Below are 24605 nucleotides of genomic sequence, written 5' to 3' on the forward strand. Positions count from 1 at the left end.
AATACAATGATGATTGACAGATATATATATAAATGTCCCTGAAAATCCTGTTATATCATATTTGGGGCTTACATGTTAACATGAAGTTGCTTTGGTTCAGTAAATGTTCGTCTTTAAATATTCCAAACAAGTTATTCTTGCATATACTCCATAAAAATCATTAAAGAACGGAAGGTGGGAATTTTTAGAATTATACTAAAGGCCTTTTTACTTGCTAGAAAAGAATGAACTATCCATCAGAGGGCAAAATGCATTTAGAAGACCAGAGAACAGGTTTTCCAGCAAAGTTTTGATCACAGCATTTTACAGTAACATCGCAACGAGCTCTTATTGGTTGACAATTCCTGGAAGCCTACTCAATAACAAGAACAAAAGACAAAATGCAAAAAAGTTGACAATAGAACACTAGGGGTTAACACATCCATTAACACTGTACAGTCAGGCAGTCACTTAAGATTAAACTCTAACTGATATTTCATAAATTAACATTAGCACAGCTTAAATATAATTAGTATGTACAATATACTCTCCTGCTACACTTCAGTATGCAAAGTCTACTAAATTTGAACATGTTTGATTTATTTTTTTAAACTACCGCATAAACTGGTGAAAATAAATATCAGCTGTCAAGACTCCTCCTACCCCTGCAAAGCAAAGTATCGAAGCAAGCGATATACACAAACAACCACTTTACACATTTATACCAAGCATGACATAACCAAATCAGCCAAGTTTACATAATATTCTATGTGAATTTCAGTGAAAAGCAGCTATGACAATATGCGAGAAGATCCATTGATATGAATGGCTCGAGCTAACACACTAGCAGCTCGCGCATCTCAGCAGGCTCCTGCTGAATAAAGCTCACCTCAGTTTATTTCTCCCCGGTTGTGATTTACTCCATGAGTTACGATGTTAAAGCGTAGTGTCAGTTCGGTTTCTTCTTATTTTAAGGGGTTCTGGACTGGTTTAGTATGAAAAAACGGGGAAAGAGGTAGAGAGGGTGAGTGTAGACAGGGCAAACACTAAAGAGAATAGCCCGATATTTTCCGCCCCTGCCAGGAAATGACATCACGCCAGTTATTTGTGGGGTTAAAATTATGAGAAAAGGTTTCTTTTTAAAATAATTTTTAATCATTTAAATTACATTTCGGCTATTTAATTACTTGTATTTAAACATAATCTGAATCTGCCGAGTTAGATATGTGGTTTGGTGAGCCGGGCCTTGTGTTAGTGGTGGTGGGTGGAGGGGCTGTAACTCAATCTTCTCACAAACATGTTTTGGACATGCTTGAAGAACACTTTATCCTTTTGAAAATGCTGTTTATTGGTGAAATTAATTAATGCAACAGTGTTCAAAAAGCATTGCAGAACAAAGCATTTATCACAGGCTTTTTCATATGTACATAATGAAAAAATAACAAATTACATTATCAGTAAAATAAAGAGGAACTCAGCTTATTTTGCCTCTGTATAAAAAGAAAATATATTTATAAAATGCTACTGTGATCTTTTACAACTTTTGCCCATTTGAAGCCTTTGTATTGAGTGGTCATAGCCAGAGAACTTTGAGGATTGGTGATGCCATTGTTTGAGGTGATATATTCAGCAATATAAAAACACCATAAACTCAACCAGAATTCATCTAAAGTAACAGTCAAAGCGACACATTTCAAATCCATTTCAGTAGTTATAAATTGCTTCACGAGTGACTTCATTCCAGTGCGTCATACGTACCTAAAGAGGTGGCTAAAAGCTTTATTTTTTTCACACATATGCACACAACTAGGAGATATAATTATTGCTGAAACATTTCTGACAGTACATAATACTTTATCACATCTTGAGTCATGATAGGAAAGATTTGGTAGGAGAATAGTCTTGCATAAATTAGAGTCCTGAGATTTGGGGTAGAACATAAATGTTTAAAGGTTGTATGCCTGCCGGATGTTAAGCGTGTCTTTCATCATCAGGTCTCGGAGTCTCCATAATGCGTCTGCCATTGTAGTGTGAGCACCCTTGCTTTTCAGCCAGTGAGTCGGGAGACGACTCTCCTGCTCTCTGGTAAGCCGACAGTCTTTTCTTTGTGCTGAAGGAATGATAGTCAGAAAGAATCATTCAAAGATGCTTTGGCTATAACATCACAGAAGTCATTTACAAAAGACTTACAGCCAATTTAAATATAACAGTCGAAGAAAATTATAAATTTAAATTTATAATTTATAATATAACCAATTATGAATGGTTTTGGTGCAAGACACCAACATTATATGAGGAAAATATTACAAAAGTGTGGCATAGGGTAAAAACATTAAACCAATCATAAATAATTTCTTTATATCATTTCCATTTTATCTTAATATACAATGCCAAAGAATTCAGTAAAACAAAATTGCTAAATATTTCAAATTAAAATAACGATTCAAATGTAATTTATTCCTGTGATGGCAAAGCTGAATTTTCAGCATCACTACTCCAGTCTTCAGTGTTACATGATCCTTCAGAAATCATTCTAAAATGCTGATTGCTGCTAAAGAAATGCTTATCAATGCTGAAAACAGTTGTGCTGTTTAATATTTTTGTGCACATATTTTCAGGATTCTAGATGAATAGAAAATTCAAAAAACAGCATTTATTTGAAATAGGAATCCTTTGTAACATTATGAATGTTTAATATAATGTAATTACAATTATAATTAATTTAATGCATCCTGGCTGAGTAAAACTATTATCATTAAAAAAAATAAAACAACTCTCGAATTTCTACACACATGATTTTTACCTTTAAGGCTCTGGTCCCACTTGCTAATGGTGGAGGATTCAGCACTGAGGCCCTCGATGTACTTCAGATAAGCCTCTGAATGCAGAAGACGCTGGGGTTTTGGAGGTGGGGCGACAAACATAGGTGGGGTTGGATGCTGGCCTGGTTGACCTTGACCTGGATATGGTGGTGGAGCTTGTTGCCCTGGCCCATATCCACCCATCTGAAAGGACAAAGAGAAAAGTAAAGACAGAAGTCCTATTCGGACGGGACTAGTTTTCCAGGAGGTCGTTAGAGAAATGTTTCACAGATGTACGATATTAATCCCGTCCGAATCGGCCAAGTCTGTGTTTTTCTCACACAACCTCTGTAAAAATTCCAGGACAAATTACCTACTGTTTTTCGGCAAACTCAACGCCCGTCCGAATGCTAATGACTGTGATTGCTGATGTTGTATTACCCTAATGCTTCTCCTCATGTTTTTTTTTACCTTCCTGAGCTACCGTTTGCGCAACAATCTTCGGCATGCTTTAATTTAGTTTCAATATGGATGGTATTCGATGGAAAAATAATATATACAATTAATAAATATAGCCAAATCGCGGAAAATGCGAAGACTGCCCATTTTAATATCGGTGTCAGGTAAAAGCCTCCTTGTCTAGATTTCTCTGCTCACTTATTTATTATCAACAGCCACTGCTATAAATTTGTCAAAAAAAATTAATAAATTAAAAGACATACGCAAAAAGACGCACAGAGAAAAAAAAACACACTCGCACTTCTGTACTAAACATGGAGATGTTAGTCCCACCTGAATCGGTAAAATGAAATCACAGATGCTGAATGATAACTTGTAACTCAATAAATAAATTGTAACTCAAACGTTGTTTTGAAAACTAGTCCCTTCCGAATATGGCTGGAGATTGCAAACTGCATCTGTCACTAGTGAAAGCTGCATGAATATGTTATTTACCTGCATGCCATAATGGTTTCCAGGACCAGGACTTCCAGCCATACCGTTCATTCCTGGGCCCATCACTCCTGAGAAGGAAACAGTCTTTAATATAGAAATGGTGTATGACGGCACATAACTTTACATTTTAACATCGATGAAAAAGGTTGCAAATAATGTGCACTGATTGAATGAAATAAATTAATTAATATTGTTTTTACTAGTTACATTTTCCCCAAACAAATGGTGTTTCTAAAAAACAAAGATTCAGAGAGAAATGGAGGTGACAAATCTTGTGTAAAGAAAAAGTGAGACATTGAGGGGAAAAAACATTAGCATGTTAGTGGTGTTGTGTGAATATTCCCACCCTATGAATTGGATATAGCTCAAATTAAATCATGCAGAAATACAGATATTATCTAGTTATACTGAGCATAACAAAGCATTTCTTCATTCACTGAAACAATGTTCAAAAACGGGCTCCATTTCAAAACAAATAAGTTGCCTTGCTGTCTAGGCAGCTCATTAGTTTTTGGAACAAAGCCATGAGTTCAAACCAAGATAAACCCAGATTTCCTATTTTTCAACTTGGATTGGAGCTGGTCAGAAGATCTTCAGGTGGGATTTCTGACTAATCGGGGTGCTTCTTACCCGGATGGGGCATACCAGGGTACCCGGCCATGCCTGGTAGAAGGAAGTGCTGGGAAGGCAGCTGGGGCACCCCCATGGGATGAGGTGGTGTGCCACCCATGCCCATCATGCCGTCAGAAGGACCTTGCATAGGCATGTAGGGCGGGCCATAATTTCCCATCATGCCTTGGGTGAGGAGATAGCACAAAAAAAAAATCCATGCATTCATGACATGCAGCCGACTAAAACGTCATGCAACTACAAAATAAGTAACATCAATGTCGTAGAAAGAGTTTTACAAGTGTGAATATTTAACCCCCGGTTTCACAGACAAGGCTTATAGTCCCAGACTAAAATGCATGTTTGGGCCGTTTTAACTGAGAGCAACTTGCTCTGACATATCTTAAAATATGTCAGTGCCATTACTTTGTCTCAAGATACACACCAGTAATGTTTTTTCTAAGGCATGTTTATAAAAGCTACTTAAATATCCTAATTGAACTAAAGCCTAATCCTGGCTTAATCTAAGCCCTGTTTGTGAAACCAGGCCTAAATGTGGTTAATTCAGCCTTGTTATAAAAAGAGCTCTACATGTTTACTGGTTAATAAAAAAAAGGTTGTCATGCAAAAAGAGAAAAGAACGTGGTAATACTCAAAAACAAAAGACAAGACAAAAAAACAAAAAACTACATTTAATAAAATTAACTAAATCAGAACTAATAGGGCACATCGCTGGTATGGAGAAGATAGTGACATGATTGATGAGTTGAGGTATTAGATTCAAATGGACGAGAATTGTTGGAGGGTGCCCGGACGCTGCATCTGTCTCTTTCAGCAAGGGTGGGGGAGATTTGGCGTTACCTGGCACAGGTGGCATGGCCTGGTTAAGCATCCCCATAGCGCTTGGGGGAGGCACCACTCCCATCATTGTGCCGACTGGGGTACCTGCTCTTGGGGAAGCCTGCTGCTGCTGCTGCTGCTGCTGCTGATGTTGCTGCTGAAGGACCCTCTCCCGTTCCTGCTGCTCTACCAGTTTAGCTGCCCGTTCTGGAAAAACATTGATAACTGAAATATAGATTCTTCGGTATGCATAATGTTGTGCATAAGATAAACAGTTGCCATATACGTATAATCAAGAAAGCATTATGCATATAGAAGAAAACAAAAACACCCCAAGTTACCATAGCTAGCTTCTAAATTTTTTGGGGGGAAATTAAATATCTAGCTCCTGGCTATTTTTAAGAAAGAAAAATAATCGTATCATTTAAAATCTGAAAAGAAATGTCAGACATGGACAATAAAAAAATCAAATGCATCTCTTATAGTGTTGTCAAAAGACCCGGTACTTCGGTACCAAGTCGGTACTAATTTTCTTTTAAACGTCACGGTACCAGGTTTTCTCAAACCCGGTACTTGATGCGCGTGCATGCCTGAAGCGCGTGCAGTTGCGTCATCTTCATAAAAGCGCTGATGGCGATCGGCGGTGCTGCTGCTGATGTGGTGCTGATGTTTTTGCGCGTGCAGATACATTATTTCAAATGGCGCGCGGCAAGCGCGCTCATAATAGAAGCGGCGCGCTCTCCTTTCCATGTGCGTTCATGGATGCATAGCAGCGACAGACGCCACGGGAATACAAACGCTTGTGCGAACTGCGCTCTCCATGACGACGAGGAAGTGTGACATAGGCCTATTAATTGATTTCTAGCCCTTGCATTAGCTTTACTACTAGATATATTTATGGAGATGAGAAATAAAAAGCCGTCATTAATATCAGTCCTTCAGAAAAGCAGTTCTAGTAGTCTTATTCTTGGCTGGATAACTCTTAGCAGGTTTAAAAAGCCCTTTTAAAGTTAAATATGAATACAGTTTTGGATTAAATAAAAGTATAGTCAAGTCAAATAAAACATATTTTATCTCCTGTATAGTTTGGTAATGCTACAATAAGATACCATTCATTAACATCACTTAATGCGTTATCTAACATAACACATTGAGTAAACAATATATTTTTACAACATTAATTACTGTTTGTGAATGTTATTTAACACAAAACACTTGATTGGTCATGTTTGTTCACTTCATTCATTGTGCATTAAATAATGTTAACAGAAATAATGTTAACTTTTGATTTAAAAAATGTATTTTTAAATTAACCCCTAAAGGAGAATAATTGCGAAAGTATATAGCCTAACTATTGTTTTTTTTTTTTGTTAGGTCATTTTATCTAATGTTATCTAACAAATGGAATCTTATTGTAAAGTGTTTTTAATACTACAGTTTCCATCTTTGTGATATAGCCTACACTTTAATATAATTATGTAAATTTAATCTAAATTAAGCTTTGGTACCGAAATTGGTACCGAGAACCGTGGATTTTCACTGGTATCGGTACCGAATACTGAAATTTTGGTACCGTGACAACACTAATCTCTTATATTGCGAAAGAATTGGTTGCTTGCATTCATTGCAATGACTTGTAAAAAATTGCTTTGAGTATGACGGAATATTTATCTTAATAGAAATGAGTAACTATGGTAACAGCGGACTAGTGCAACCTCTCAAAAAGTGTTGAGGATGTACCTTCATATTCCACCTTCTTAGTAGCTTCCAGGTTCCTCCATTCTGTGCCCACCAGTCGGCTCAGCTCTCCAAAGGAGAAATCAGGGTGACGAGCCTTTATAATAGACCTAACTTCACTGCTAAACAAGATGTAGCCACTCATGTTGATCTTGCGCTTGGCTCCTTCCTTTTTGGACATACCCTTTATCTTTGGCGTGGACTGTGCATAGTAAACAGGGGTGTAAAGAAAATGACAGCTACTGTTAAAAATATGAAATATGGGGAATAAAAGTTGAGCCTGATCATCTTAAAATTAGACAGTTGAAGAATTTGAATAAAAGATAAGAGTCAATAAATAACTACCAGGAAAAAACAGACAGCAATCACAATATCTACAATATAAATGAGCATCGATTCATGTTTAATTATTTTCATGTTTAACTTGGTTAAGGCAATTTTGTAAAAACATTTATATGATGCATCCATCATCGAAAAATGGTTAATATCGTCAAACTGGACTGTGTGCAAAGGCTGATTTCTAGGGAGTATGAAGTACCTGTGGTGGTGTATAAGGCATATCCATGTCACTTGTTGCGGATGCCTGACTGGGTGGCATTGAGGGCGTCACTGCTGCTTCATCATCATCTTCATCCAGGTCGTCCATATCTTCATCCAGATCCTCCATGTCTGCAAACTTAGCTTCTAGCTCCTCAATCTTCTTATCCAGCAGGGGAGATGGCACCTTCTGAGGCACGATGGGTTTCCTGAAAATTTATTTAAAGCAACAGTTAGTAAATAAACCAATCAATGATTTCTACTAATAGCAATAAGACATACTAAAGAACTCTTAAATAACCTATTCACACTCTGGCTGTGTGATACTTTCCACTGAAACAAAGGTAGGAAAGTAAAATGCACCTAAAGTAGAAGATCTCATCATCAACCACTTTGGCTGAGATGGAGAAACGTTTAAGTGCTTTAAACTTCTTCATCTGCTTTTCACTCTCAATGTAGCGACTCTCAAACAGGAGCACGTCTTCCTCTGGACACTCAGTTGGCCTGCAGGACAGGAAGTCCTTAAAAGAAGAGACCACACATTTCCCTGTGAAAAAAGACAAAGATTAAAAACTTGGTCTATAGTAAGTTTTCTAATAAGAACATTTTCTGAGAAAAGGCAGGGAACAGAGGAATTTAAATTTAAATTAAAATGTTCAAGCACTTAATCACCAGTATAAATCCTATTTGTAAGCAAGCACAGCCATATAAGTGTCAACATGATAAATTTGCTCCTCGAACTGCTATCATTTATTTCACTTGGATGTGTTTTGTTCTTTTCTCGAGCCAAGCGACCCTGCACTGCTTCAATTATGAATTCAGGGTTCTGAGGTGGCTAGTCTTATACCATAAAATCACAGCAGACATCCACAAGAAGTAGGTCTTAATTGTATTTTTAGTGTCTTTGTGAAATAAAAAGTCTCTCAGTATGATAATGATCCCAGAGGCTGGTTGGCAAAATGTCTATCACAGCTTGAACACCCACAGTTTGGTGGGCTATTGGTTGTGGACAACAATCTGATATATATAAAACTAGGATTTAATTAAAATTACAATAAATTCATTCACTTGGTGCCCATACCCAAGATGCAGGTCATAGGACAGGACTCCTCCAGATTGCTGAGGAACACCTCACGTTTGTAGAACATCTTTGTTGGCTCATGTTCTGTTTCCTCAGGGTGGATGAAGATGGGTCCAAAGAAGAATGCTGCTCCATCCCGCAGCCACATCTTCTCGATCCTGTCCATGTCAACCATAACAACTCAGACTATTGCTGTAGACTTACATTACTGTCAAAGCTTTCTGGTTAATGAGAACTTTGGGTAAAATAAGCATGATTTTGCCCACCTGCCAACTCGTGCTCGCACCAGTCCATGGGAACGTATGTAGACACAGTCGCCCACTTTAAGCCACATGTCATTGTAGTGGAGCTGTTCAAAGTACTGGCAACCCGGCTCCCCATTGGCCACTTCAACTGGAACATCTTCTCGCTCCTGTGGAAAGTAGGTAAAAAAAACAAATTTACATGCCAAATCAATTTAAATAAGAATTAAATAAGAACTGTACTCAAAATCAATCATTCATACCTTTTCGATGAAGCCACCACTCTCTCCATCAGGAAGAGCAGCCACTTTGTCTTTTGCACTGACAAACATGGACGCAACTCTGACTACAGGTAAAGGTACCTCCCGAGAGACTAGTTTGACAGAGTTTGACGGCATAGACCATATCTTGATCTTCTTAAATGTTTTGGTCCTGGCAGTGTAACGGGATTCACAGACATAGACGTCTTCAGGTTTAAAGGCTTCTGGTTGCAACTTGAAATACTCCTAAAAAAAAAATCCCACATTCAAGAGACTTAAATGCACAATACTTTAAGAGCCTGAGAGCCTCTTGTGGCTTATGGCTGTATTTTGGGAACCTCTTGGTCATATAGGCCTGGTTCCAAAGACATGGCTTAGATTAAGCCAGGATTTGGCCTTAGTTCAATTAGGACAAGTAACTTTTATACATACATGCCTTAGAAAAAAAACATAACAGGTTTGTATCTTGAGACAAACAATGGCACTGACATATTTTAAGAAATGTCAGCACAAGTTGCTTTCAGTTAAAATGCATTTTAGTCTGGGACTAGACTTAAGTCTTGTCTATGAAACCGTGGGATAAACTTATTAATTAATCTATCTAAAACATATTTTTAATGTGGCTCGTTACTCACCTTTACAAATAACACAACGCATTTCCCCAAGATCTTGCTGAAAGGCACACGGCTGTAATAGTCGCTCTTAAATACCTCCTTTTCCAGGAACTTACGAGTGGCCAGATGAAAAGTTTCTCCTGGACGATAAAACCAACATCCATACATCCACTGCTCACCTGCAGAAAACAAACACATCCAAATGTTAATGCAAAAAAATGTATGATTTAAAATAAATATATAATTATGAGTTTGACAGCAAGTTTTAACATAAGTTCACAGAAAATGGAGGTGATACATCTGTAAAAAAATAAAGAAATATAACTAGCAAGGAGCAGCAATTAAAGAAAAAGTGAGGAAGTGCACACCAGCTTCATCCTTCCAGAGTTTCTCAATGCAGACAATGTGAGGCTGCAAATTTGCTTCTGAAGGCTGAACATATACACAGTCTCCCACGCTGTAGGTGTTGTTCTCAAAACTGCAGTCCTGACTATATGAGCTTTGAGGACCTGACGGCCACTGGCTTCCTGCAGGACCCTCTACTTTGTCCTCGTCTGGAAGAGCTAAAAATCATAAAAGCAAAGTACACATTAGTACACTTCTATATTTGGGAGTCATTTTAGCAGCAAGACTTTAAAAGGTATCCTGGGGTGTTACATGCATAACTTTTAAAATGCTAGAAGCAATTTTTGAAACCTTTTTTGTCTTCCTCCTGTTTCAGCCGGTCTTCCTCAATTTCTTGGGGCAGTTTCTCTCGCTTCTCTTGATCTATGTCGGAATGCAGATGTTTGGATGTGTAGCTCAGTGCTGGGGTAAGCAAGAGTTCTCCATTCTTGCATAGCTCGTCACGGATCTTCACAAAGAAATAATGCAACTCCACAGAATCCTCAAAGATCTCAGAATCGGTCCTGATAACACACAATAGCTGTTATGAATTCTCAGATTACCTTTTCAAAGTTCAATTCATGTTGACTGTAACATCAAACTTCACACTGTTAGACAAAAATGGAGCTTAAAGGAATTATTCATGAAGATATTCTCATATAGGCTACTCATTCTCATGTCATTCCAAACACATATCTGTTTTTCCATGGAACATGAACAGAGAAATTTAACAGAATGTCCAGGCAACGGTTTTCCACATAATGAACTTTTGAAAATGAACAAACAGCTCAAAGATGGTCCAATATGACTTACTGCTGAATTGAGGAGTGATGTTTGAGAAACATACGACGGAAGGGAAGATTTTCACCAAACACAAAGCTAGCTATCGCATGGCTTCAAAAACAAGTCATATGGAGCCTTTTTTTTGACACTTAGGTGTTTTTTGTCATTTTTAAAGCCTATAAAAAATTGTTTTTTAAGTTGATAAAAATCAGCATACTTCCATAATTCCACAGAAAGAAAGATATTTGTACAATTTAAGACCGAGTGAATCAGGACAGAATCGTTTTTATAATGATGACAAGAAAAGCTGATCTTCGCACTCTTCACTGCTTACCTGTTGAGACGTCTTGCTTTCTCCAGTACCTCAAACACATGCTCCTGGAACACGTCCAGTCTCCTGTAGCGGCCACGATCCACATTATTACGAATAATCTCTAGATTGAGGGGTGGGTCCTCCGGGTCAGTGGGGTCAATGGCGGGAACTTCCGCCAAAGAGTCACTATAGCAGCGGCCCTCATCATCCTGGTGCCCCATCATTGAAACGAAGAGGTTACGGATGAGCTCACGCACGAGAGAGGCAACTGACAAACCACCCAGACCACCTTCATCTCCATCCTCTTCATCCTCAATCCGGCGACGGGCTTCCAGAAAGGCTCGATGGAGCAGCAGAGCATCACGGTATATTAAAGATTCAGGCTCATTGTAGGTGCAGGCGTTGTTGAACATGAGGATGAAATCTTCTGCCAGTGAGTCGATGTCTTGGTAGCGCCCCTGTACCATGTAGCTTCGTATACGCTCCATGTCAATGGGACGCTTAATGGCAGCATAATAGTCAGGCAGCTCAGAACGCGATGGCAGACGCAGGAAAACGGCGCTGAGACGCCGACCGCGATTGTCTGTGAAATTGCGCACGGCTTCGTAGAGATCAGAAAGCTTCTGCTGGAGTGGTGTTGTCTGTGTACGAGCCTTTTTAGGGGAGGCTGCAACTCCACTACGGCCTAAAAAAAAAGAAAAAGAAAAAGAGGCATTTGTTAAATCAAAAATTTGTGTCTCTATTAGTGTATTTGCATTAAAGTGTATATTTGACACACACACAAAAAAAACAAAAAAAAACATACGAAGCTTGAGTTTGGGAGAGCCAACGTCATCTTCCTCTGGGGGAGGGCCAAGCTCTTTCTGTTTATCCTTAACAATCTTCTCCAAGATATTTGCATCATTATAAACCTGTGAAAAAAAAAAAAAAAAAGTAATGACAAACATAAACTTCAAATTACTAGGTCTATTAGATTTTAAGACTATATTTGGGTTTGAACCCGCATGAGTTAATGACAGAATATAATTTTTTGGATTAACTCTTCCTTTAACATTCTTATCGTAGTGAAGTAGTTAAGATTTTTTTTTAAGTTTTAGAAATAAGTTAAAGAAGGTACTGCTCATAAAGGCTGCATTTATTTGACAATTTGATTTGAAATATTATATATATCAAACAACTTTTCTATATTTTAAAATATAATTTATACCTGTTACGGCAAAGCTGAATTTTCAGCTACATTACTATAGTCTTCAGTGTCACATGATCCTTCAGAAATCATTCTAATATGCTGATTTGGTGCTTAAGAAACATTTATTATCATCATTGTTGAAAATGGTTGTGCTGCTGAATATTTTTGTGAAAACTGTGATATACTTTGTTCAGATTTCTCTGATGAAAAGAAAGTTCAAAAGAACAGCACTTATTTAAAATAGGTTTTTGGTAACATTAAAAATGTCTTTACTGTCACTTTTGATCAATTTAAAGTATTCTTGTTGTGTAAAAGTATTAATTTATTTCATGAAAAAAATATTATGGACCCCAAACTTTTGATCGGTTGTGTATTTTAACTTTGAAGTTGATTTAATAAAGTTGAAAAGCATTCAGTTTAAGTAGTCACAATGCCCACCTGAGATCCCTCTTCATTATAGTGGCGGGCATTGCGAAACATAAGCTTCATGTCATCCATAAGTGCATCCTCATTGTTATAACGCTCAGTGCGGATATTGTTCTCGATGGTACGCAGGTCCATTGGATCTTGGATGATCTGGTAGTAGTCAGGGTAGTCCTTCTTAGAGGGCTTCACCATGAAGAGATCACAGAGGCGCCGTCCAGTGCCTACCTCACGTGCTTCAGTCACAGCAGAATACAGAGTCTTCATTCGGTTTTTCTTGGTGTTCTTCTTGTGGCTGTTATGATCAGATTATGTCAGCAAAAAGAAAGAATGTCAAAAGGATTTTTCATTACTGATTGCAAGTCATATTCATGAAAATAATGCAAGTGATGTCAACAACAACAACAAAAATCACCTTTTCCTTTTGCTACTTCCTACATCAGAATTTGCAGTAGAGACATCTCCTTCATCATCATCTCGATGCTCTCTTTTCTTTTGCTAGAACACAAATTAAAACCAAAGAATTAACCGTCATTTTGTCATTCCTCAGTTAGCCCATTAGGCTATAACAGAACTGTAAGTATATCAAAGCAGACTGACCTGAATTATTTGCTGTAACCTCTGAGCACGTTTATATATAGTGGAGTTGGGCATATTGTAGCGTTTAGCATTCTCAAGCATGAGTGTAAGGTCAGCCTCAATCTGCTCAACTCCATCATAATCTCCATTCTTCATTTTATCCCTTTAAGAAATGTAAAACATGGAAAGAGCGTGTAAAGTAAACTTGACTTTTAAAATAATCAGATATTCATGTGTGTTATCCACACCTGATCTGTTGTAGGGAGATGGGGTTTTTGATCTGATGGTAGTAGTCTGGGTATTCCCTTCTTACAGGGAGCTGGAGGAACGGTTCAGCTAGAAGCTTCCCCTGAACGCTTCGTGCTCCTCGCACTGACTGGTACAACTGGAGGACTGGGTCACCAGCACTCAGACCACAATCAGCCTCCGTTTCTCCAGTGTCAAAACGCACAGTGCCTGAGACAGAGTATAAGGACAGACAAAGGTACTTCAAAGAACAATCATTCAAAAGCAGACCATGCCAATGTATTTTTGCATAAGTAGAGTCGGCAGGCTCTCTAAAACAGATTGCTATAGAGTAATCTTAGAAAATGGATGTCAAAGGGAAACTATGGATTGTAACCTGTGAGAATTGAGTCTTCATCACTTTCAGATCCAGCCTGAAGAGCCATAGTGATGGCAGACAGGCGGTCACCCTGAGCAGACCTCCGGTTTCTAGCAAAACACACAAAACGTGTTACAGAAAAAAACATGCCTCTTCAAAACAACAAGCTTACGAAAAAAGGACATACCTGATACGGAGGCTGGATTTAGTTGGTTCAGCCTGTTCAATCTCGGTCTTTCTCTGGGAAAATACCTTCTTAATTGTGTTTGCATCCTTTAGAAAGATAGAAATGAGTGTTAAATAAAAATTAGCTCAATGTATGTGATGATAGATAACAAGGGTACACAAGAACACAAACCTTGAAAACTTGTGACCCTGGCTCATTGTAGGTTTTGGCATTTTTCGTCAAAAGATCAACGTCCTTGGCCATGGCACTGATGGATTTGTAATGTCCCGCCTACAACATTACAAAACATTACTATTATAAAGATGCCAAGAGGTTATGATCATTTTTAAACGAAGACTTTAAAATTTACATCATATTATTATTATTTATTACATACAATTATGACAGATATATTACATCAACAGCCTCTGACAGTAATGTCATGGTAGAAATTATTATACCAGCTCCAAATGTGCATATTTCCATTGTTATTGTGAGATAGAATGCTTTCAAAGCCTCAAATACCTGTATCCTCTGAGCCACAGTGCGCAGATCTATTGGATCTTTTATTACAGCATAGTAGTCTGGATAATGCTGGAAAGGAAGGAATGTGCAAAAGAAGAAATGAATCAATGAAAGTAAACTACATTCAACACCAAAGTGGAACTTAAGTCAGATTTGATTAAAGTTATAAACTAGATTATCCTTATTAAGCGAGTGCACAAACTTGTGTCTCACCAATTTGGAGGGAAGTTTTTGGAAGAGCTCACTAACAAGCCTCCCTGAGGAATCAGTGCATGACACAATGGCCTCCAAGAGCTGCTCCAGTATGGCTTTAAGATAGCTTGGTGGTCTCTGTTGAGCAGACATACAGAGGGAAAAGAGATGAAATCAGTCTGGATGTGCACAGAAATAAAACTACTAGCCATCCACAAACAGGAAAAATCGTAACCTCCTCCTCCATGGAAGCACTTGGGTTCTCCACATCATCCCCTTCTTCATCATCATCAGCCTCCTCTCCTTCCCCTCCCTGTAGCAGTTCATTCTTGGTGGTTAGGAAGACATTCAAAAGCCTAGCGGCAGCTCTATACTCTGCACTGTCAGCCTGTTGTAAGAGACCCACAGGTATATTAGCATTTCAGAGTTGACGGTGGCTGTGATGCAGAACAGTTTTGCTCGTGGAATGCATCCATGGCTAATCAGCAGTCTATAATACTGGACAGACTGTACTGATTCATGTGTCAGAAACTTCAATATTAAATGCAATTAAATATGTAAATGCAAACTCACCTGATAGTAAGCTTTGGCATTATTAATAAGCAGGTGAAAGTCAGCTGAGAACTGCTCTACATCCTGGTATTCTTCAGCCCTGAGCTTCTGCTGTATCTTCATCATGTCTATGGGCTGACTCACCACTTCATAATAGTCAGGCTGATTCCTAAAACAAGAAATATAGGAAGAGAGGTTAAGGCGCACGTTACTGTCTATTGCATGCATTAAATCAGTATTTATTTCATCAGATTGTAAAATTCATTTTTTAAAAGAATTAAACAGAATAAAGAAGTGTGATTACTATAACTTTTTTCTCTTTCCTTTTTTAACACCATGCCAGCTTCTATGATTATGTTCATGGTGAGAGCCACGTTTAGTTATTCAAACATAAAACTAAAGATGTTTAAGGTTCTTTCCCCCCTCCAAAAAAACTTAAGACTAAATTTGGATTTACTTGGTTAAAACCCTTTTTAAAAGTATCAACAGAATAAAACAAGTTCCTCAAACGGGTAGAAAATGCACAGTCCAGCAAAATATTTAATGGACAGTGGATTCTGACAAGATAAACACTTTGGGGAATTTTCTCCAGAAAAAAAAACTCTATTTTGTGAAACGGATAAATTGGGCCGGTGTTACTTTAGTATCAATGAGATTGCTTTTATTAACATTTGAAAATTAGTTATTATTTTTATATTTTTTGTTTTAATTGTAAAGTTTTGGTAACTTTGTTGTGTGGTCATTGTCATTTTTGTTATTTGTTTTCAATAGTCTGAGAAATGGGAACTATACGGTTATCTGGACCACACGTGTGTCTTTTAGTCCCGTATAGTCAGTATAGTCATCCCTGATTGGTCTTAACCCCAGTTACGGGTAGGTTTGGGGCGGGGTTAGGGGTAGGCCATCGTATGATTGGTCTTAACCGCAGTGACGGGTAGGTTTAGGGGTAGGCCATCGTGTGGTCCGGATAACCGTATAGTAACGAGAAATGTTGCCTTGGCAATTAGCTGGGGAAAAAAAAACATACTTATTTTACTTCAGTTAACATACATTTTATTTCAAGTAACGAAAATGTCTGTTCTGGTTTATGTTGTCTACAATAACCCTGAATGCGATCAGATAAAAAAATAATATATATATAGCCTATATGAAACATGTAGGTGTGTCCAGACATTTGACTGGCAGAGTACGTTCAAAAGCAAGGAATATACGTGTACCTCCTCTTTGGTGCACGAACAAAGAGCTCGCAGATCTGTCTGCCTTGGTCGTCTTTGTAATCTCTGACAGTGTTGTACAATTCATGGCACACAGCAATCTAAAGATGGGATACATTCAAAGTCACAACATTTTTTTGTGATTTAAACTGTGTGCCAAAGCAAGCAGCGTGAATACACTAAACCCCATGTACTCACTTGATCAACAGAAGGAGTAGTGGAAGCTCTCCTCCTCTTCCATCCACTGACTGGGGTGGATGAAGTGGCATCGTCGAAGTCTCCTCCGCTGGCACTGCTGGAGGGAGAGGTGGCTCGTCTTCTCTTGGAGCCCATTGAAGCAGTACCTGTTTATGACCCAAACATCCTTTTAGACACAGGGCTTCCACCACTTTTGACTAATGAATGTTCATTCCTGATGGAGAAGATCTTCAAAAAAATCATTTTGTGGAGAAGATTTCCATGTTTGTCAAGCAGTAGGCACCAATCGTTAGTATCCATCTACCGGTATACATTTACATGGTTATACTTTTTAGTGAGCACATGTAGTGTCAAAAAACGTTCTGCCATTTGAATGTGGCAACTGTGAATTGCTCAAAGAGAATGGAATATTTTAGAGTAAGAAATATTTTCATGATTATAAAGATGGCATTATTATAAGCTACTACATAACTAACATAATTAACTGTAATTTGTACCTCACCATGTATTATTTTGCAATACAAGATGTTGTTTACAATGTCTATACGTGCTACTAGTCATAAACAAACTACAGTTCACCTGCTTGAGGAAGGACAAAGAAAGGTTTGGGTATTAATTTATCACCCATATGCATTCTTTCATACCAGCTTTGAAGTCAGCCAATAACGGAAGCTATTATGCTTTGGACTATATGCATGTACAGTGTTGTGTGGAATAGCATACTTAGCCGCCTGCTAATCTTCCGGTAAACAATCCCTAAACGCCAACAGCCAATCGACACTCCGTGTTTCAGTCAAACAAAAGAGCGGTCTCGAGGTGTGCTCCCGTACTCACTCACTTCTAAGCGCACTTCGGTTTCTTATATTAATCTTGCTGAAGTTAATTAATGTATTCGGGAATAAAAGGCTTTAGAAATACGCTGACCTACCCGTATTAAAATCGCTACTTTATTGGCGCAGTTAGGAATTATCCTTCAGTAGCAACAGAGTGGCAATTGTTAGCTAGCAAGTAGGACAGCTAACAAAGTCCCGCCTCCTTCGTCATAAGAAACCGGAAGTGCTTTCAAGAAGCCCCTCCCCACTTCCGAAAATGTAGAACATTTTAAATATTGAATATTCTTTTCTACTCACTAAAAATGAAAACAAACGGCATTAGAGTTAAGATATGCATTTCAGCAGATTTAATGTTTTATTTTCTATTATTCGTTTATCCAGAATGTATTATTTTTTTTGGATTAATTTCCCCCCAAATTACAACGTAATCAAACTAAGCATAGCCTATATAGCCAGTGCTAAGCTTGCAATGAATTAAGGATGAACAAAAATAGTTATGGAGCTGAATAAAGAAAAATATTTTAAGAATAACTGATATATAATAAATAATAATAATGAAAAATAATAATTTTACAGTATAAAATATTATTACTATTAAAAAAATACAAAAAAAGAAAAACTAAACCAAAAAATTAGAGGCTTTCTAATATAATTTAAAAGTGTCATTTTTAAGTGATTAATTACCTTCGAGGAATCTTTAGAAATACTGTGACAATATGCTGCATTCTTTAAAAACAAACAGTGGAAATTGACATGGGAACCTATTATTTGGCCACAAACTGAACATTCTACGACTACTTAATAAATAAATAAATTCATAAAAAAAAAAAAAACACCAACTCAAAATTATATAAATGTGCATTATATAAATGTGGATTTATTTATTTACTTGATGCATTGACTAATTTGATAATGTTAAGTAATTTGCCATTGTGGTCCAACAATCTATAGGGTTCTGCGAATGGCACTCGGGAATAGTATCATGATGTCCGGATTGTATCATTATATTGAATCATTCAAATAAGACGCCTCCTCCACTCGCTATTTGACGTCAGGGTAGATCCCGCAACTATTGCATCGAAAGAGAATTGCGGATAGATAAAGAGCCAGAAGAGGACCATCCCTCCATAGGAGCAGTCGATCAGGTATTGCATTTATTTTAAGTTTTCCTCGAAGTCAGCGGTTGATGTGCCTGAACTGATTTAAATGTAGAAGCATAATCTTCTGCAATGCCACAAGCTTTAATGCATGATGTGGGCAATAGCCTACAGACAGTTGCATTCGGTGTCTGTGTAAGATAACGTCGATTTAAAACAGAAAACGCCTCCTTTTTTCAGTCAATTCATATAGTTTCCTCTTCTGTTCATAGAAGATTATTAGTGCAGGTGGCATCAGACTTCTGCATGCGCATATGCGCAGTGTCTGAATACACACACACTTATACATACACGAACAATATGCATCCATTGGCATAGTGCATTGCTTGTTCAATGACTCGAGATGCGGAGCACTTTGAGACATTGGTAAGGGTTTTTGTGAATTGTATGTTTTCAATTTATCTGTGAAACAGCGTTTTTCCTAAGATCATAGTTGATTTTTAGCCTTGTTTTGTTGTAGCCTATGTGTATTATTTTGCTAAAAGTAACGTACTGATGTTTATATAATAGCATGTAATTACTATGATACATGTTCAAACATCATGGGATTACTCTAAGTAACTGTAAGATGTTGAAAGCATAAAAGTTATGATATGCATACATTTGAGAGTTAAGGGTTGCCGGATCTGCTTAGTTGTTTGTTATTTTGTCTGGCAATTTCTATGAACAGGGTACGAAATAAAGATTTTTTTTTGAAGGTCTGTGAAAGAGGGTGTGTAATATATATATATATATATATATATATATATATATATATATATATATAGTGTGTGTGTGTGTGTGTTACACACCTTCTTTCACAGACCTTTAAAAAAAAATAGAATCCCTATCAACAGCACAAATCTGCAAAATAGGTGTTGTCTCAAGTACACCTGATGCAGCTAATCAAGGGATTCATTAGTTGCACCAGGTGTGCTTAAGCTTAAACACATGAAATATCTGAACCGACTTGGTTTGTTGAGTGTCACGTTTGACTGCATGTTAAAAATATGGCTATAAGTCAAAAGAATGGTTTAAACATTTTTTGAGAAGATATCACCGCCCTTCACAAACAAGGAACAGGATACAAAAAGATAGAGAATGCACTAAATGTTCCTAGGGACACCGTTGGAAGCATAGTTCACAAGTTCATAGTTAAAGGAACAGTGGTTACACTTCCTGGACGGGGCAGAAAAAGGAACCTATCAATGGCTGCAACCAGATTTCTGAGAAGGCAGGTTCATAAAAACCATTGAGTGACTGTAAAAGACCTGCAGCAAGACTTGGTGGCAACAAGCACTGAGGTTTCAGCTTGCACAGTGTAAGGCACATACTAAACGCATGCCAGAACTCCAAGACGTACATCACTACTGACCCAAAAGCACAAGAGGCTCCAATTTGCTCAAAATCATATAAATAAGCCACAGAAGTTTTGGGATTCTGTTATGTGGAGCAATGAAACAAAACTGGAACTTTTGGGCTCTATGGATCAGTGGTATGTCTGGAGGAAGAAGATTGAAGCATATGCTGAAAAGAACACTCTGCCTACAGTTAAACATGGTGGTGCTTGGTGATGCTCTTGCATTAGTGTGTTTTGTGTTACATTTTTATGTTATTTAGTACATTTTTATTGCATTATTTTAGTGTCATCGTGTGTGTTACCCTGATAGTGTTTTGTGTATGACCCTGTGCATAGTCTTTGTATGAGTATTAGCCATGTTTTACTAACAGCCGCTTACAATGAACTCTGATTCATCATGTTCTATTGTGCCACCTGAATTATTGTGGTGGTTATCGGTATTCTAAGGTAAAAAGGCAGCTTTTGGTAGTTAAAGTAGGTGTATAAACATTATGGCCTGGTTTCACAAACATGGCTTAGATTAAGTCAGAATTAGGCATTAGTTCAATTAGGACACAGGTGTCAAACTCAGTTCCTGGAGGGCCACAGCCCTACAGAGATTTGTTCCAACCCTGCTTCAACACACACCCACACCCACACCCCCACACCCACACCCACACCCCCACACCCACACACCCACACACCCACACCCACACACCCACACCCACACACACCCCCACACCCCCACACCCCCCCCCCCCCCCCACACACACACACACACACACACACACACACACACACACACACACACACACACCACACACACCACACACACCACACACACACACACACACACACACACACACACACACACACACACACACACACACACACACACACACACACACACACACACACACACACACACCTGCAGTTTTCAAATACGCCCGAATGACTTGATTAGCTGATCAGGTGTGTTTAATTAGGGTTGAAGCTAAACTCTGCAGGGCTGTGGCCCTCCAGGAACTGAGTTTGACACCCCTGAATTAGGACATTTAAGTAGCTTTTATAAACGTGCCTTAGAAAAACTTGGTGTGCATCTTGAGACAAAACAATGGCACTGACATTGACAATTTAAGAAATTTTTGTGCAAGTTGCTTTCAGTTAAAACCGCTCAAACATGCATTTTAGTCTGGGACTAGGCTTAAGCTTTGTCTGTGAAACCGGGGATGTATGAAATATACTGTTATTATAAATTGTAAAATATACAGACATCCTGTAAAAACGTGGAAACATTGTCACAAAATTTTTTACAGTGAATTTCTGGCTGTTTTTTGTTGTTGTAAATTTTACTATATATATATATATATATATATATATATATTGTATATTTGTATATTATGTGTGTGTGTATGAGTTTATATGTTGAATAAAATAAAATAAAAACTTTTTAAGGGGAAATTATGGGTAGACACAGACTCACTCACTCACTCTCTCTCTCTTATGGAATGCACGACCTGCTCAGATAACCAGTAGTCCTGCAGTGTGATGGTGTACTCTGTTTCATGTAGCCTAATTCGACCTAGCTTGTTAGAAATGTCAATAAGTGTGTGTCAGTAGTGGCTCCTCAGAGGAGCATTAATACTGCTGAATCACATTGATCCATTTAATAATTTAAATAATTTAAGCGATTTAATAATAGCCATGAAACCAAAAACACTGTTTTCTCTGTTGTGTGTGTCTGTGTCTTGTATTAAACTTATACATTTTCTTTTTCATTGACCTCTACTTCTGTCTTTTTTTAGTTCCTGAGTGGAAATCAACTGTACAATGCCTTTAGGAGAGGATGAAAATGGATGGAAAAAGAAGACAACTGATATCAAGGAAAATTACGATTTCAAGGAGGTCTTGGGGACGTGAGTGTTTAATAAATTAATTGCTCGATTTACCATGAAAGTGCCCAGAGCTTTGTTTGATTAATGCTTTATGCAATTGCCTTTTGCATTTGGCAGTTGAGTCAGTGTTATCTTTGCATTTTTAATATGCTATTATCGTTTTTATTCATATTTTGAGTTAGGTTTTTGTAGTAGTTTTGTTGATATTTATATTCTTTTTTTTTTAAGCTTAATTCATTTTTATTTCAGTTTTGGGTTTAGTTCAGTTTTAGTTTTTACTCATTTCCAGTAAGTAATTTTAGTGCTTAAACTTATTTTCAGTTAGTTGCCAAGGTATGGAGCCCCTAAAGGGACATGGATATGGAAAAAATATGGGATGGGAGGAAAAAATGTCAATGCTTTTGCGTTCTCGCAAATGTTTTGCGTTCCCCCCAGAAGTACATCACTTTTGTGAGTGAACGCAAAATAATTTAAATAAATATTTTGCTCCCATCTCATATGTTTTCCCACCAGCATGTGTCTTTAGGGGCTCCGTACCCAGGTAACAATTCTACTTTTGTATATTTTAATATTTTATTTCATTTTTAATTTAATTAACAAAAGTGTTCTTAATAGTTGTAGTTAATAATTATTCTCCAAACATGATTTGATTTAATAACTTCCCTATTAGATCTACACTGAAAAAAAACAGTGTTTTAATTTTTCTTTGGCAAGTTTTTGCACGCATATTTTTTTAAGTAAATTTCACATTTGGAATTAAGTAAACTCTACTTAACTAAGGTAAGTGGAAGTAACAAAGAAAATTAGTCATTTTAACTTGGCTAGTAAAAGGATCTATGTAGTTGAAGTTTCCTTGGTAATACATTTCACTCAAACAATATATCATTGAATTAGACCACACTTTTAAAGTTTATGCCTTACTTAGACATATCTAAGTAATTAATACAATAGATATTGTGTGAGACACCATATCTATAGATTAGAGATTACGCTTTATGTGAACGCAGAGACCTCAATACTTGGTAGACAATACACAATGACGGTAACATTTGATGGATCGTTTTGGTGTTTGAATGTGTCATTTTGAGTAGAAAATGAACTCCAAATGTCACAAAATGGCAAGTTACTATAATCCTAACAACAAAAGCAATGATAAAACAGTGTAAATACAGCTGGAAAACAGTGAAAAATCAACCTCATTAATTATGCAAGGCCCAGTGCATGATGGGAACACCAGTATCAGAAAAGTAATTTTACTTAATTTTATAACGTTGATATTTACGCTTTCATTTCTACACGCTTGAATTGAGGACTAATATAGAATTTACTTAGTTTTTTTATTCTTGCCTGAACTAACTTTTTCATGTAAATTACATTGTTTTTTTCTGTAGTATTTACTTCACCACAAAATCATTTTTATCAGTGTAATAAAAGGACATCACGAGTACAGGAAAATCACATCTTTACTGTTTTAGCACTATATGGGAATCATTCATCCATCAGACCGTTGAATCGCACCTGCAACTTTGGTATCAACAAGTATTCCATCTAATCTTCTTCTGTAGCTCTTCCTCTGTAGATCTCCTTCATTTGTTTTAGTCTGTTAAGAATAGCAATATGTCATGTTGGCATTATGAAAACAATATTCAGAATATATTGGCACTGAGTGTCATCAGAAACCATTTTCTGTTGGAGCAGTTGCCTCTTTTTCTCACTTTGCCGGGTGTGATTAATGACACCTCAGTGTGGCACTCAGCAGGGCTTTCATTTGCCGTCAATATTGGGGATTTGTTAAATTTATATTATTCCTGCTTGTTTTCCTGCAAAAGCAACTACAAAAATTTCTGTTTGTTTTGAAGTCATGTAGTGAGAGACCTTAAAACGCTTCTATTATTCATCTGAAGCCAGTTGTAGTAGAGCGTTCGTCGACCCTAAGTGCTCTAGCCCTTTCATGTCACAGTTATATTTATACCTCAGAGTGCGTGGGTGTAGTGTGTACATTTACTGTCACGTTCGGTCCATCTCGGGTGACGTGGCTGAGGACGAGAGCCAGAGAGAGGGATAAACAGATGGACAGACTGATCTGCCATGCCGGATGTTAGTGACATTCACGAAGCATGTGAGAATGAGATACAGGACGGCGAATACTGGGTGCAAGCGCATCGCCAACCTCCAAGGCACTGCTGAGGGGAAAGTCACTAGTGTAGAGCTGTGATGAATTCCCAGACACATACACAAGCATATAATATTCATCAGGGGGTTGTTATGAGTGTCTCTCCCCTCCTGCGGCCAGAATGACTGCTATTTCAGATGGCATAACATAATCATTTGGGCATGCTTACTTCAGCTTGAGTTCACATGGCCAGCCTCATGTTAAATCCCCTTCTTTGGAGCTGTGCATGCTACACAATCACCAGAGATAAATTCTTAGCATCACTGTGTGGAGCAATTGTTAAGCTTGACCTATGTTGTACCAATACCTCAGTCCTTAAAGTCAACATGAAATTCGTATTTGTTATGGAATATTGCAGTAATCATTATAAATGATTTATCCGTGCACACCATTATTTCGTTTTTTTGGTAAATTCATGTGCCCTTGTAATCTTTAATCAAAATGACTTCCCCT

General features: G+C 37.6%; 3 protein-coding genes and 1 long non-coding RNA gene across 7 annotated transcripts in view; 2 read left to right on the top strand and 2 right to left on the bottom strand.

The window, feature by feature from the left end:
• stau1 (staufen double-stranded RNA binding protein 1) overlaps nt 1-1170 on the bottom strand; it is a 15301-nt gene extending 14131 nt beyond the window's left edge. For both annotated transcript variants that reach the window (XM_082189618.1, XM_082189617.1), the window contains exon 1: nt 869-1170. The gene's annotated coding sequence lies outside the window, so the exon portion shown is untranslated. The remainder of the gene's footprint in view (nt 1-868) is intronic.
• The window catches only part of LOC309513702, a 25129-nt gene extending 8555 nt beyond the window's left edge, over nt 1-16574 (top strand). Inside the window, exons 2-3 of the long non-coding RNA XR_014211519.1 lie at nt 15805-16134; nt 16351-16574. This is a non-coding gene — a long non-coding RNA (uncharacterized lncRNA). The remainder of the gene's footprint in view (nt 1-15804; nt 16135-16350) is intronic.
• On the bottom strand, nt 1728-17479 carry pbrm1l (polybromo 1, like). 3 transcript variants are annotated; one of them, XM_082189592.1, is made up of 30 exons: nt 17356-17479; nt 16777-16922; nt 16582-16679; nt 15386-15533; nt 15048-15200; nt 14834-14950; nt 14621-14689; nt 14288-14386; nt 14117-14202; nt 13948-14039; nt 13574-13781; nt 13347-13488; nt 13162-13244; nt 12762-13041; nt 11940-12045; nt 11156-11819; nt 10351-10562; nt 10023-10217; nt 9676-9833; nt 9044-9286; nt 8805-8950; nt 8539-8696; nt 7821-8004; nt 7459-7666; nt 6924-7122; nt 5289-5390; nt 4365-4529; nt 3735-3802; nt 2783-2984; nt 1728-2089 (listed from the first exon to the last, which is right to left on the bottom strand). In XM_082189592.1, exons 1-30 carry the CDS (start codon nt 17408-17410, stop codon nt 1926-1928), a joined length of 4950 nt encoding a protein of 1649 aa, XP_082045718.1. In that variant the 5' UTR covers nt 17411-17479; the 3' UTR covers nt 1728-1925. The 3 variants fall into 3 exon arrangements, with proteins under 3 accessions (XP_082045718.1, XP_082045717.1, XP_082045719.1); XM_082189591.1 differs by having other exon boundaries at nt 5205-5390; XM_082189593.1 differs by lacking the exon at nt 4365-4529.
• A 1103-nt stretch (nt 17480-18582) lies between these two features.
• Nucleotides 18583-24605, top strand: part of camk1a (calcium/calmodulin-dependent protein kinase Ia) — a 30927-nt gene continuing 24904 nt past the window's right edge. The window contains exons 1-2 of the mRNA XM_082189641.1: nt 18583-18754; nt 21890-22000. Of these exons, the coding sequence (XP_082045767.1) occupies nt 21915-22000 (86 nt within the window). The 5' untranslated portion in view covers nt 18583-18754; nt 21890-21914. The remainder of the gene's footprint in view (nt 18755-21889; nt 22001-24605) is intronic.

Source organism: Leuciscus leuciscus, assembly GCF_965113295.1.
Source record: "Leuciscus leuciscus genome assembly, chromosome: 14".
Taxonomy (NCBI): Eukaryota; Metazoa; Chordata; class Actinopteri; order Cypriniformes; family Leuciscidae; genus Leuciscus; species Leuciscus leuciscus.